We start from the raw sequence: 15,401 nt of genomic DNA, 5'->3' as shown, positions 1-15,401 counted from the left end.
ATTTTGACCTAGTTCTGAATGAGTTTCAATAGGATGGATGATTAGTGTACAAATACATACACATATTGCACATGCACAAATACATTTCTGTGGTGCCATTGGCTGGTCTAAAGTTCTGGTGTTAATCAGTAGTACATAAAAGATAAAGTGCCAAATTTATGTGCTTGTACAATACGGTTTTTACTTCCGATGCTAAAGCATAATAGCTTGTTCCAACGCCTTTTTTCCAAGTTTCACAAAGAAATCCAGAGTAAGTGGTACTGTGCTTTTAATTCAAGTTAATAAAAATATCATAAATACATTCATTAAAAACATTGTACCTGAAAAATACCATTGATTTTTTAAATATAAAGTAGTCGCTACATGTTATGTAGAGTTAAAATTTTCATATAGTATGTTACAGTCACTAATACAGATTGCTATTGGATTTTACAATTCTCTGCAATATTTGAGAGAAATTTCAGCTCAAATGAGGCAAAAGTTTTCTAAACAAATCCAATTAAAATGGCACCTTCCTATTTTAAGAACTGGCCTGGAGCAGCTCTCCATCTTAAAGTGAATGGCTGCTTAAAAAAAATACAATTTAAAAAAGGTCAATCTAATAGTAACTTGGGTTTTTGTTGAAAAATTGGTATAATATTCTCGTTTTGGCTGTATTTAACAGGTAGTAGCTTCAAATAGTATGGGCTTTGGAAGCAGCACAATGAAACTGCTGATTTTCTGCTTTTCCCAAACCAAGCATTCATACTGTAATATAAATAATGATCTTTTGAGGTATGGGTCAAGATCTTATCTCCTAACAGCAGACGTACATTTGGTTTGAAATGCCCCAAATACTCTGCTTTAAGTGTTTAAAAGTCTTTAAAGGCACAGAGGTGGATCCCCTGTTGCCTGTAGTAGTGAAGCACCAAAGGGTCCCTCAGAGTATTCAGCTCGTGCAGTCGGTCTGCAGACTGTGAGAAGTCATCTGGTCCGTCTCCACATCCACCCTGGTGAGGTTGACTTGGATATCCTGGATGCACCATAAGCTCTGCTGTAACTGGTCGATAGGAGTCGGTCGCGGCGTCATTGGACTGCGTCAGTATTAATGGGGAAGTCACAGCGTCATCCAGTGAAGCTTCCAGCGCGAAGCCCAAAGCGCGTTTCAGGTTGGGCAAAGACATGTTCTTACCCATGGTGCTTAGGCCCAGGTATACGTCAGGCCACCTGAGGAGTCACACCAAAACGGTATTTAGTTGATTAGATTTCATGCATATTGTGTTTATACTGTGCCTGCTTATATGAAGGAGGACAAAATTGACTATTTATAGACTATTCAATGTGCATGTGTTTTGAAGAAGGCGATGAACTGATAACAACAAGGATATTGAAGACAAAAATGCTGATCCTTTAAAATGATGCCTCACGAACCTAATTCCATGGCGATGAAATATCTCGATAGATTCAAGGGCATCTTTTTCAACCTGTTTGTTGAAGTCCCGCAGATGTGATGGGAGGAAGGTGCAGAATTTAAGATCAGGTTCTATGGGCACCCGTGTGTAGGTGATCCCAAAATCAGAGAGAACTTGGGCGAACACCTCTCGCACCTCTGAAAACAATGGGAAAAAGTTCAATATGAAAAGAAGACAATGTAACAAGGAAATGTACTGCTTGTATTCAGCAAGGGGACATTAAACAGATTAAAAGTGACAGTAAAAGCATTTAAACTGTTACAAAAGGTTTCTACTTTCTATTCATCAATGAATCCTGAAAAAAAAAGTATAACGGTTTACAAAAAAAAAAAAAAAAATCATATTGATATTAATAAGAAATATGTCTTAAGCAGCAAATCAGAATGCTTTCTGAAGGATCATGTGACACTGAAGACTGGAGTAATGATGCTAAAAATTCAGCTTAGTATTTGTGATCAAATAAATGCAGTCTTGGTGAGCATAAGCGACATTAAAAACCATTACCAACTCCAAACTTTTGAGCGGTACACGTATAAAAATAAAGGTTCCAAAAAGGAACCATTTCTGGTTCCCCAAAGAACTTTTCAGTGAACAGTTCTTGAAAGAATCATTTTTTTCTTAGTGTGAAGAACATTTGATTAATTTTAAAGGACATTTTTCTAGGTTCCATGGATGCTAAAGGTTCTTTATGGAACCATTGATGAAAATAAAGAATGTTTATGTTTAACAGTATAGTGTAGTTAAAATAAATCAGTGACACACAGGCAGACTGATTGGCAGCCATTATAAGGTATTTATATTTAAATTCAAAGCATTGATGTTTGCCTATAGAACAACCATTGGCTCTGCACCCCTATAGCTAAACTCACTACTTCAGACCTATATGCACTCTAGTCTAGAAGCTTGCGTTCTGCAAAGAGGCACAAAATGGCTCTCACAGACCTTTACCTGGACTGTTCCTGCTGGTGGAATGACCTGCCTAACTCAACCCGAGCTGCTGAGTCTTTAACCACTTTCAAGAACTAGGTGGATTGCTTCTATTGCTGTTTACACTTGGCCACTTCATGCGTTTTCTCAGATCGGATAGATATCTGATTTATCAAAACGATTCCATTTACACCTGGTCACATAAATGTGTTTTTGCGAAACGGATTTAAATCCGATCTTCAATTCCCGCGCTATATGCAGATTTAATGAAGTGCACGTCACGAAAGCAACAGATATGAGCAGCATTTTATTGTTCATCAGCTAAAATTTCAAAATCAAACACCGCAATAAGAGAGAGCGGCAACAGCCCTGGTAAGATCACTTCGTTTCTTTACTTTTAATGAAGATGATTGTGTGTTAAGCGTCTGCGACTTACTTTCGCTTTGATTTGCGATAGTTTGCACGTTGGCTTAATGCAGTGGTTCTCAATTCCAGTCCTCGTGACCCACTGCTCTGCACATTTTGTATGTCTCCCTTATTTAACACACCTGAACCAGATCATCAGCTCATTAGGAGAGACTCCATGACCTGAACTGAGTGTGTCAGATAAGAGAGACGTACAAAATGTGCAGAGCAGTGGGTCACGAGGACTGGAATTGAGAACCACTGGCTTAATGTATAGATGCTCAGCTGCGGTGACGCGCGTGTTCCAGTAGCGTCGTCATACCTGGCTATAACATGACATATAGCCTATAACACGCTCTCACACGTTTATATTTTAGCATTTTTGGGAGGAGTACAATTTACATATGTGGTTTCAACAACCAGATGCATTTACACTTGTCCAGTTTCGTCTGGAATGCGGCCCAGACCACCTCCTGAAGTGGTTTGAGCGATCGGATTCAAATCCGTCTCGAATGCGTTTCGGAGGGCATTTACACCTGGTCTTTTCACGATCGGATAGCTATCCGATCTGAGAAAACGCATGAAGTGGCCAGGTGTAAACAGCCCCTAAGTCGCCTGGTAAATGATTAAATGCAAATGTAAGGTGAAAAAGGTTGTTCAAACTGTTACCTGGCAGCACGTGCACATGCTGATGGCCGTCCATATGGTAGGGCATGTGGCCAACCAGTTCACAAAAAAGATTTACCTGTGCTCTGAGCTCCACCTCCACCTTATAAACAGACAGAACAACACGGGATGAAAGAATCAGACACATGGGTTTTAAATGGTAATGCTGTGCTTGGCTCTGAAGTCTGAAACTTTAAAATGGTTTCATACCGTATTCGTACGAAAGGTTGGTTGCACTTCATTTTAGAGTACGTGCACTTTCAATGTACTAACAGAGTACGACATGGGTTCATTTAAGGTTTAGGGGTAGGTTCAGTGTTAGTACCTAGTTAATGTCATTACTACAAAAAGTACATAGTATGTTTATGCGACTGTAAAATAAAGTGCAAACAAAAGGTTAATTTGTAACAAAAAACATACTGGAAAAACTTCCTCCACAGCCCAACAACATCTATTAAAACTAAGCTTTATTAAAAAAAAGGTCAAAGAGAAGGTGGAAATGGTCAATGATGCAACAGTATAATACATCCGTTTTGGGCGCAACCCTCTTGACTAACATTAGTGAACTTAAAAAAGAAAAAAAATTATGATAAAAATTATGAAATAACCTTTTACATTTATTTTTTCTGTATTACTATTTATTGTTCTCTTTTTTTTAATGTTCCACCAATTAAGATTTACATAGTGGTAGATATTTTGCATACCTGCTGCTTTAAACTAGTATGTAATATAAAGACCTCTTATCAAGATCAAGATAATGAAGTTCTTTAATGCTCTACTTTGAGCAACCTTTGACACTTCCATTCAGTAGCAGCCTTTGCTATGTTTCACGAGCCTCTCCATAGAAGGTCTTCGCTTGACCTCAAAAAAGAGCCCCGACCCCTGCCATCATGCCGCGCACACACACCAGGGTCAGACATTATTGGGCTTGGGGCAAAAATGGCACTAAAATAAATTTAAAAAAGCCCCCAAAATGCAATATGCGCCAATAATTGTCCATTTAGGAATTCTTGTTTTTCTTGTTTTTAATAGGCCTTTATTGGATATAGTTCAACATTACCACACGGGCAAGAGTGCCGTTTTCCCGAATATCAGCACGACTGCAAATGTGATAATAATCCAACAGAATATTGTCTGTTTTTGGTCTATTTCGGCAATAACAATAGTTCCAAACAAATCCAATTGTGCGTCTCTGACGGTTTTAGTTTCATATTTAAAAGTATCATATCAGTTTTCCCATCATTTCTTTTCACTCTTCCTCTGGTGTTGTTCGGTCATTTTAGACAGAATTTATTTTTTTCTGGAAATTTTAAAAATCGCTACTTCATCGTAATTGTACGAAACTCTGTGACATTTGCGGCAGTCGCTATGTGACCACAAAAAACAATCGTGGACTTGATTCGAAAAAGCTAAACGGCTGTAAAAAAAAATAGTCACACTTTTGTTGTTCGCAGATTTTCGACCGCCATAATAAATAAATGGGAAATATTAAACAAAACTACGAAAATACCGAGAATTTTCACGATGTAGAGAAAAGTGCACGGGGTGAAACTCTCAAATATCAAGAGTGCAAAATAGACATATCCCAGTATTATTGAACAATAATACTGTATATTACACTGATCTTACTGAAAGTTACATTTCAGGTGGTCGGTCTTTTTGAATGCCAACAACACAAGTGTGACTCCCTAATGAACAATACCAGAGGGTTTAGTTATATCTCGCACCTGTGGCTGATAAAGTCACACCTGCGGTCCACCATCCTGCAAGAAAGACTGTACGCACTTGCTGTCATTCCAACACGACATTATGAGATTGTTGGATGAGGATAAAGAATAAGGATAAACTTGTCTGGAGCTTTTGGAGCACTCCGTCATCGGAAAGCCAAGGTCTATTTATATTCATATTGTACTAATTCCTATTACAACCAATATCTAATCCCTCTTCTCTAATTTTCATTGCTCTCAATGCCCAATTGTTTTTGTTTTCGGTCGAGATTCTGGTTATAGAGATTCGTTTATAAATAGAATATTAAGTGTGAAATATGAGATAATATTATAACAGAGATAATAAAGCAATTGCAGTCGCACTGTTTTTATCAATGGAGGGCGGGCCTTCAACAAAGGCCTCCTCTGCTGCTATATAACATGAATACAATCTCATTCACTGTGATGTAAACAGTGTCATATAGATAGACGCCAAGCTTTATGGTTTAAATTTACTCCCATTTGCTTTTCGGTTGGACTTTATGGGTGCGTGTTCATGTGTACCTCTGACATCTTGAGCTGACCACTCTGCAAAACTTCCCTGAATCCCATCTTCCCATGGAAGAACCCATCCTTGTTGAGGATCGTTGAGCCCTTCAGTTCCTGAGACACTGGAAGACCCTCTGAGAGATTTGCATGGAGTCCGATGGGGATGTGATACCTGTGCGTGAGAAGCAGTGTTATTTTAGATCCTATTATTGGTTTTAATCATATTTTGAATTATTTTTGTCTTTTCGTTATTTATTTATTTTTATTTTTATTTTTTTAAATAACTGGTTCACAGACATGAATTTTTAACTCTATACATCTACCATATCCATGTTTGTTTTTTTTAACAAGTAGGCCTAATCTTATTTTTGGCAACAGGTTTAAGAGGCTCACATGTCATAAGGGAGTGTCATAATACTCAGACTAGGATATCATATTTTCATAGTAGTTTAGAAATCAGCTGCTGTACCTTTTGGCCAGCTCTGCCGCGTGCTTCGCTGAGACCGCATTCACCAGAAGAGAGACATTGGAGATCGCACCAGCTCTGAAGCAATCCACAATTCCTTGATTTCTTCTCTCGCAGTAGCCAAAATCATCTCCCGTCACCACCAGCTTCACCTTGGGTTGAGGCATCTTCTCCTCGCCTTGCTGATGAAAAAGAAAAACACTAAAGAAGATCCACCAATATTGCTTTTATTGAAATTATTTTGCTTTTTTTATTGCATAATGATAATAACTAATGGATCTTTAGACTTTACAACAGAATTAATTTATTTGATAAATAATAATAATTGCTGCTACTTGTGGAGTTATGAAATTGTTTTGCCTGATCTAAAAGGCCACACATTTATTTTTTATGTTTGTTTTAGGCTGTCTAATTGTAAAGATATTCATGCTTGAAAATAAATTGCTGATTTATTTTTATGCTAAAAAGAATTCTAAATGGTTTTATTTTTACTTTTTGACTAATGTATAATCAGACTAAATTTTTATAAATATTATTAATTAACGTAATCAATTGTACTTATGCTACTTTTGTTGATATTTATTAAAGTCTGATCTAAAACATTTTATTTATTAAAATGTTGAGAAATTAGGCGATCAATGCATTAAATAAGTTACTCTACCTGTTGTTTTGTGTTACTCATTAGAGACTCGTCAAACGGTGAGGATGTAAATATGTCTATGTCTATATCTAAATGTAAATATGTCTATGTCTATATCTATAAAACCGATTATCGATCTCTAAAAAAAATTTTAAATAAAAATTCAAACCGAACACAAACAGAAAAGTCTTGGGTGAATGAATCATCGTGACACTGAAGTATAAGTCATTCACACAACAGGAAACAAAATGACACGCGTCATTCCATCATCATCATATGTTTAAAGGCGAGTCTCGGCTGCGGGAAAGCTGCTTATCACAACCGGGAGATCACCGGCGAATAAGACAGATCTAGAAGCCTGCCTCCTTATCACTTCATCTGTGTTAACACGAACAGCTGCCACTGCCTAACGTTACCCATGACCACATTCAGGTATATAATCGCATCTACAGATCCACACAGCCCAATGACAAAACGTTACTTGGTTTAAATCTATTAGTAGCCGGGATCCAAAGAAACAAACAGATGTCTTATAATTTCAATGGGACGAATTCTGTTTTGTAATACAACGCCTAGCTAGCAGTCATAATGTAGTAATCGCTTACCCATTTTATTGCGAGGTTTTTGCCATTGGTCCCTTTTTACACTGTATCAACCCAACACAGCGCGAGCGACTGACCGACTGAAGACATTAATGCAATTTCCTTTTCCGGAGTCGCAGCGCCCTCTACAGGATGCCGATAAAACAACGCCACATGTACAATAGGCCCATGTCGTTTCCAAATCCTGGTGGATGTAGAATATAGATATAGATATATAAAGCATATTTGATGAAGTTTTTGATGAAGTTTTTAAAAACTTTTAAAGTCAAGAATCTATTTAGAATCCCATTGAATCTTTTTTTTCTAAGAGTATTTTTTATACTGCGAGAAATGCCTATAATTTTGAAGCTGAATCTTAAAATTTCACATACACAAAGTATATCTTATTTTAATATATGTTACATTACACCTTAATATTCAAATGCATCCACCTTGTATTAGGAAGAATGGAGACTGAATAAAAAGATGTGGTATTTTGAGAAATAACAAAGAGATCAACTTATTGCAAACATTTACGGAAGTTTTTTTTATTTATTTAGATATTAATTTTTAAATGACCATCTCAAACATCATGGCATACTCACCAGAGCCAGGATTCTGCTGCTCTCAATGTTATGAATGTGAAACTGAAGGATTTCCTTGTACACAGACTTAAGGGAGCAGGTGTGTGACTTTGCCTACGTGTCTATGGAGGCTCATGAATGTTTTCCCAAGACACTTAACCTACTTTAGAATTATGGAAAACATTACAAAGATAGAGAGGATGGGAGAGAGAGTATCATGTTTATGATCTTTTGTTCTCCAGCCACCTGACATAACAGCATAACAATAACATGCAATCACTTAAATTATGTGTTAGAATGACCTGGGCCGTCGCTGGTTATATTGGTGGAATAGTAGTGAAATATAGTAGTGGGACTCACCACTTTGTGGAAATTGATTCTTTAATAAGCTGTAGAGACCGGGGCTAGTTGTCACATAGTTGTCACAAGCGCTATATCAGTATCTCTAATGTTTTTAGGCTACAATCTAATTGCATAAATGCTGGTTTTGTATAGTAGTGTTAATACAAAAGTTGGTTTCAAACCACTAGTTCAAAAGTAGTCTTAAATTAGGACTACGCTTTATAGTCTTGGCTAAGCAAAGGGAAATACAATAAAAACATTTGGATACATTAAGTTAAGGTTAAACTATGAGGTACATTTAACCAAATAGTTGAACTGTGCAGATTGTCACATGATATCAGTTGTCACACACTGAAGAAAAAAAAAATAGAAACAAAATTTATTTATAAATTTTAAAATTTCTTGTAAATTTCACAATTGATTACAAAGAAACTGCAAGTAACACATTGAATTAAAAGTGAATTTTGAAAGACTGAAAGAAAACACTTTCAAGAAAATCTGTTTTTGAAAAAAAAAATGCTGTGCATGACTTTAATACAATTCACATTGTATTCAATTCATATTGTATACAATTAGCCAGTAAGCTACATAAAAGCAAATATATATAATATATATATATGTAAAGTTAATCCATTGTCATTTATATATATATATATATACACATGACAATGGATTAACTTTTTTATGTTTGCTTGTTTTTTCTTTTGTACCTGTATCTAACATCAGAATTGTTAATTGAATAGTAGGCTAGCAAAGACTTCAAAATATGTGTAGGCTACATAAATTGACAAAAATGAATCCATTTTGAAAAATAAAACTAAAATAACAGTAATCAACAATAATAAACTAATATTTAACTACTTACATTTTAGCCGCTCTTAAAAGAATAATGTTTGTATCTAAGTGATTATTGATATGATTCCGTTAACATAACTTTCAATAATAATGTGTAAATACCCATGGATATATATTCAAATAGACTTCATGAATAAAAGTTTCGTGATATTTAAATGTGAACTAATTGTTTTTTTAATCAATACCATGAGAACAAGATGTATTACATATGAACTAATGGCCTACTTTATAACGTAAGGTCACGTCACATCATCCTCGACCAATCACTGATCTCCGAGTGTGCGCGCGGATCACTTCCTTGTTTTCGGACTTGTCATGATGCGATTGGTTAGAAATCGAGTCAGCGTTTGAATGGGGCTCTCTTTTTCCATTTTTCTGTGATGTACATAGACACTAGCTGTAACAATGGGACCATTAAGAGTTCTGTCTGTCTTTCTGGGTTTTATTTTAGTGTGTTTCATGTTTGCCCAGTGCGGGGCCAGTGATTTGGACTCCAGCTACGTTACGTGTGGATCCCTGATCAAACTGATGAACACACGGCACAGCGTCAGACTTCACTCTCATGATGTCAAATACGGATCAGGTATAACCACTCTGAGCATAAACTTGAACAATTTGGTCAACGTAGCCCTCAGAGGATGCTTGTGTTGTAGCCGACCATTTAATATTCACTTTGAGCCTGTTATTCACTTATATTATTGTGCTTATTAGTGTAATACCAGCTGGTGCATGCATGCATTAGCCAGGAAGCTAATGATGATTAGTAATATTTCCCATCATTGATCAGCAAAGAACTGTATATGCCTTTCTGAAAGCATTTATAGACTCTTATTCTGTCTCTTATTCAATGGTTTTGTTTTTGTTGGTTATGATATAATATGTTTACCTGAAGGATGCGTGTAATCATCATGACGACAGGTGCACTACAATATACTAAAGCAAGGGTAACATGGTAATACCATTTTTGACATGAGCAATGGTAATACTATGGTATTCCTTCGAGTCGCATGAGTTTCTTAGTTCGAAGTGGCATTAAATGCTTTAGAATTGTACTAATATATATATATATACAGTACCAGTCAAAAGTTTGGAAACATTACTATTTTTAATGTTTTTGAAAGAAGTCTCTCATGCTCATCAAGCCTCCAGTTTGAAAAAGAAAAGAAAAAAAAGAGTAATATTATGAAATATTATTACAATTTAAAATAATGGTTCTCTTTTTTAATATATTTTAAAATGTAATTTATTTTTGTGATGCAAAGCTGAATTTTCATCAGCAAGTACTCCAGTCTTTGGTGTCTTATGATCCTTCAGAAATCATTCTAATATGATGATTTGATACTCAGTTATTATCAATGATGGAAACAGTTGTGCTGTTTAATATATTTTTTGGAATACTTTTTTCAGGATTCATTGATGAGTAAAACGTTAACAGCATTTATTCATAAAAACAGCATTTATTCAAAATAAAAACATTTCTAACAATATAAATCATTACCATCACCTTTTATCAATTTAACGCATCCTTGTTGAATTAAAGTACTAATTTCTTAAAAAAAAAAAAGTTATTGTTCCCAAACTTTTGAACGGTAGTGTATATTGTTACAAAAGATTTCTATTCTAAATAAATACAGTTCTTTTTAACTTTTTATTCATCAAATAATCCTGAAAAAAGTATCTCAGGTTATAAAAAAAGTATTAAGCAGCACAACTGTTTCCAACATTGATCATAAATCAGCATATTAGAATGATTTCTGAAGGATCATAAGACACCAAAGACTGGAGTAATGATGCTGAAAATTCAGCTTTGCATCACAAAAATAAATTACATTTTAAAGTATATTAAAAAAGAGAACCATTATTTTAAATTGTAATTATATTTCATAATATTACTGTTTTTTTTTTTTTTTTCTTTTTACTGCAGGCTTGATGAGCATAAGAGACGTTTTTCAAAAACATTAAAAATAGTAACGTTTCCAAACTTTTGACTGGTACTGTATATATATAATAATGAGTGATATTTCACTCAGTTGATATTTTAGCCGTTCTTTTGGTAAAACTGTTTGTATAATTATCTATATGTGTCACATAAATTGACCAATAGTGAATGTTCACCCTAAATAATAAAGAAAAATAATGTACATTATTAATAATAATTATTATTATTTTGATGATTATCTAATAATATAAATAGTAATAATAATCCAGGACCCTTTTGCTAAAGAGATTTTTTTTGATTTTTTTATCCTGATTAAGTAAAGATTAAATAAAAATAAATTGATATTTTACTCAGTGGATCCAAATAGCAGGAAAATGTTGTAAAATTGATTTTTGATATGATAATGCTTATATAACTTCTAGCAGTATAATTATATCAATAATTATAACGTGCAATTAAAGAATCTGGATATGTAAATACATGAGAAAGCTGAAGAGATTACTTCTCAGTGATATTTGATAACTATTTGTCAATATCATGTATTTATTATAAAAAGCTACTGTTATATTCTCAGAGTACTATGTAAATACAGTGGTAAATGCATATGGGATGTACACATGTATGCTCAAACGTTTTTTTTCACAATACCCTGCAGGTAGTGGCCAGCAGTCAGTAACAGGCGTGGATTCGGCCGAGGATGCCAACAGCTACTGGCGTATCCGTGGGAAACCAGACCGCGTTTGTCAGCGCGGGGCGCCCATACGGTGCGGAGAGGCCATCCGAATTACACACATGAAGACTGGACGCAACCTCCACTCGCATCACTTCAGCTCCCCGCTGTCTAACCACCAGGTACACCCGCACAATACTCTCCTAACTTAACCTACATGTCCAGGTGGCTTGACTTGAATCATAACTGTAGTAGAGCATAACCCAGGTTATTACAAGCGGGTTTGTGTTTGCAGGAAGTGAGTGCGTTTGGCGAAAATGGAGAAGGAGATGATTTAGACGTATGGAGCGTTCAGTGCAGCGCTACATACTGGGAACGTGACAACGCGGTGCGATTTAAACACGTCGGCACTGAGGTTTTCCTCAGTGTTACAGGAGAGCAGTTTGGTCATCCAATCAGAGGCCAGCGTGAGGTCCATGGAATGCCTTCACCCAATCAGCATAACTACTGGAAGGTGATGGAGGGGGTTTTTATTCAGCCCAGCAGTGATCCTGTGAACCATGATGAGCTCTGATGATGCACTCCTCTCACACACGCTGTGAAACCTTCTCTATTTAAACTTTCAGTTTCTTCAAAGTTTTACTTTTATTGGTCAAACTCAATTGTGCGTCGCAATTTTTTTGACAAAACTCACCTACAAAATGCACATCACAGACAAAAAAAGACAAAAAGGTTTGTTTTACTAGATTTCTTATGATTGGAATTTGTCTTTTTGTATATAAGGGAATAAAATGACTTTACAAACCAGGATTTTGGGCCAAAAAAATTGTGTATTTTGTATTATTTATATTTAGGATGACATATTACTAGTAGAACAAATTACATCAATAACTTGTACTATGAAATACTGTAGTAGTTTTGTGCACATGAAAGATATGAATTGACCGTTTCTGTTTTGGTTTAAGTTTTCGATATAACTGTAACTCCCAGTAGTTGTTTCTCCCCTCATACTGTATATGACCCGATATGTACATAATTTGGTGAAAGCGTTAATAAATTTTTTGAAAACGTTATTACATTTTGTATTTCAGTTAAAGCAACTAATATCATGTTTTGGTAACACTTTACAATAAGGTTCATTAGTTAACTACCTAAGATAACATGAAATAATTATTCATCTTAGTTAATATTAATTTCAACATTTACTAACACGTTAAAATCAAAGGTTGTATTTTTTTCACTTTAATGCACTGTGAACTAACATGAACAGCTGGATTTGTATTAACTAACATTAACAAAGATTAATAAATACTGTAACAAATGTATTGCTCATTGTTAGTTCATGTTAGTTAATACATTAATGTTAACAAACAAAACCTTATTGTAAAGTGTTACCCATGTTTTAAATATCCATATAAATTGTAAACAAGCAGATGCATCATTGCATGCTAATGCTAATCAGCATGTTAATCATTTCTGAATCCTGTCAGTCGTTCAGTATTATAAATACTGCACACTAGATTGTATTAAGGATTACTCTGAAATTACAATTGCAATTACGTTTCAAGGTGATGGCAAGAGTGTCAGTTCTGTTCATTTCGTTATTCTTCTGCATGAAAGATGACACACAGCATCCAGATGGGGGCAGCATTGAGCTACAGTCCTGACACGCACTGCGTGTAGATTGAGAAGGGAATATCCCTATGAAACGAGGGAAAAGTGGGGACAACTGACTGACTGACTAACCGATACATATTGGAATACTATAAGCGCCAAAAACTATTACCAAATTAAAAACTATACAGTTTTGAAAGAAAAATGTGCTTACCGATAGTTAATTCATAAAAAAAATTAATGAAACATCCAAACAAATTACTAACTAATCAGTCTGATGCTGGATCTATTATTTATATATTCATTATTTATATAAATTAGTTTCAAGACTATTTCAGGTTGGTTTCAGTGCCCACAAAAATAATTCACCATAGTTTGCGCCAAAATGTTTACATTAAAAATTAAAGATTTTAAAAGCTTCTTACGCTGCTTTAAGAAGATTTCATATGTATTTATCATGGTTTTACTGTAGTAGGCTATATTTATCGGGCATGCTACTGTAAATAGGTGGTATTTTCTAATACGTTTAATAAGATTTAGCCTTATAGCACGGCAATATAGCTACAGACAAAAACACAAACACCTTATTATTAGTAGGCTACAACATTAAATATGTATCAGTAAATGTTTTCAGTAAAATAGCCTACACATTAGCCAAATAACTATCTAAATTATCTTACATTTAGGCAACAATCTTATAGGGTATTTCAACCATTATAACCTCTTCCCTGATTGATTCTTCCCTGAAGATTTTAGCGTTTGTAAATTGTAATATTTAAATTATGATTTGCCAAGTAGATTGTGTCATTTCACTTACCATTTCTCATCACTGCAGTCCACGTGAGGTGTGACCACTGATCTCATAGATCTGTGGACATGGCATCCATTAACTTTTATGTGCATATTGCTTATTTATCCTACATTTGAACTAATTATATCTTAAACATTATCTAATTTAATGTTTGTTCCTGATTTATTAATCAAAATAAATGTAAGAGGGGTCAAGCATCTTTAATGTAGATAGGTCTATTATTTTAATTTCAGTTGCCTATAATGCCAATTTTAAGTTTCATAGCTTACATTTTCCTTGAGTTCCATCGCAAGAGTCATCATTTCTTCTTTTTAATCTCATTATTATGATTTACTAAAGAATTTTTCCCCCCTCATATGGCTGAAATGGGCTTCCATAGCCGAAGTCGAACCCTATACTTTGTATTTTGTCTTCCCAGAAGATGGCGACATAATATAACACAGTGTTTGGGTCAGTCACCCTGTAACCGTCATGAACTCTATGATATTGAGCTGAATCTGTATCGAAGATCCTTGTTTTTATCGTCTTCCTTTTATGCATGACATGTCTATCTGTACTTTGCACTGAATGTGACTTCATTGTCCATTTTACATTAATTGCAGCTGTTTGTCGAATGTTACTACTCAACAAATCAAAAGAGAACCCAGTGCTGTCATTACGTCTGAGACGCAATCTTGATGCAATGCCATATTGCACCAAAGGAGCCATGTTCCTCAAATGCATCATTTCTCAAGCTCTCTATTGCACTCATAATTAAATGAATAGCTGGATTGAGTATTAACATGGATGGGGTAGCCATGAAAACTCACAGCTCACATGGGTCAAGAGAAGACAAGCATTTAGCTTACAGCACAGAGGTGATCGAGGGCTGACCGTGCGAGTGACCAGGAAATTGAAGTGTCTGAGGTCGCAATATTACACTAAACCACTTCTGTGGGCAGAGAGACTGCATCTGAAATTTGCCTTTAGAAAGTCACCTTGAATGCAGAATTATCTTCATGGCAATTTTAGGAATACAGAAAGGACAAATGATAATATAATTTGTCATATTAGCAGTAAATTAATGCAAATTCATTTTAGAAAGTGTTTATTACATTTCACACACACACACACACACATATTGGTCTATGAGGACGTTTCATAGGCGTAATGGTTTTTATACTGTACAAATCGTATATATCCTATCAAACCTACC

At 35.1% G+C, this 15,401-nt stretch overlaps 2 protein-coding genes across 3 annotated transcripts; one reads left to right on the top strand and one right to left on the bottom strand.

Moving 5' to 3' along the window:
• Positions 1–10: 10 nt before the first annotated feature.
• On the bottom strand, positions 11–7,521 carry ydjc (YdjC chitooligosaccharide deacetylase homolog). The gene is made up of 6 exons (XM_081366989.1): positions 7,416–7,521; positions 6,174–6,352; positions 5,720–5,876; positions 3,453–3,552; positions 1,411–1,588; positions 11–1,206 (listed from the first exon to the last, which is right to left on the bottom strand). Exons 2-6 carry the CDS (start codon positions 6,335–6,337, stop codon positions 852–854), a joined length of 954 nt encoding a protein of 317 aa, XP_081223115.1. The 5' UTR covers positions 6,338–6,352; positions 7,416–7,521; the 3' UTR covers positions 11–851.
• On the top strand, positions 7,042–13,356 carry sdf2l1 (stromal cell-derived factor 2-like 1). 2 transcript variants are annotated; one of them, XM_081366991.1, is made up of 4 exons: positions 7,042–7,242; positions 9,624–9,755; positions 11,767–11,963; positions 12,077–13,356. In XM_081366991.1, exons 2-4 carry the CDS (start codon positions 9,632–9,634, stop codon positions 12,353–12,355), a joined length of 600 nt encoding a protein of 199 aa, XP_081223117.1. In that variant the 5' UTR covers positions 7,042–7,242; positions 9,624–9,631; the 3' UTR covers positions 12,356–13,356. The 2 variants fall into 2 exon arrangements, with proteins under 2 accessions (XP_081223117.1, XP_081223116.1); XM_081366990.1 differs by lacking the exon at positions 7,042–7,242 and having other exon boundaries at positions 9,424–9,755.
• Positions 13,357–15,401: the final 2,045 nt, after the last annotated feature.

Source organism: Scardinius erythrophthalmus, assembly GCF_964197995.2.
Source record: "Scardinius erythrophthalmus genome assembly, chromosome: 5".
Taxonomy (NCBI): domain Eukaryota; kingdom Metazoa; phylum Chordata; class Actinopteri; order Cypriniformes; family Leuciscidae; genus Scardinius; species Scardinius erythrophthalmus.
This window is presented reverse-complemented; position numbering and strand designations above follow the sequence as displayed.

Coding starts and splice junctions, on each gene's coding strand:
- sdf2l1 (XM_081366990.1), top strand. CDS start 9,578: ATGGGACCATTAAGAGTTCTGTCTGTCTTTCTGGGTTTTATTTTAGTG. Junction 9,756..11,766: donor TGATGTCAAATACGGATCAG/GTATAACCACTC, acceptor AATACCCTGCAG/GTAGTGGCCAGCAGTCAGTA. Junction 11,964..12,076: donor CCCCGCTGTCTAACCACCAG/GTACACCCGCAC, acceptor TTGTGTTTGCAG/GAAGTGAGTGCGTTTGGCGA.
- ydjc (XM_081366989.1), bottom strand. CDS start 6,337: ATGCCTCAACCCAAGGTGAAGCTGGTGGTGACGGGAGATGATTTTGGC. Junction 1,589..3,452: donor GCATGTGCACGTGCTGCCAG/GTAACAGTTTGA, acceptor CATTGTTTTCAG/AGGTGCGAGAGGTGTTCGCC. Junction 1,207..1,410: donor TTTCATCGCCATGGAATTAG/GTTCGTGAGGCA, acceptor GTGACTCCTCAG/GTGGCCTGACGTATACCTGG.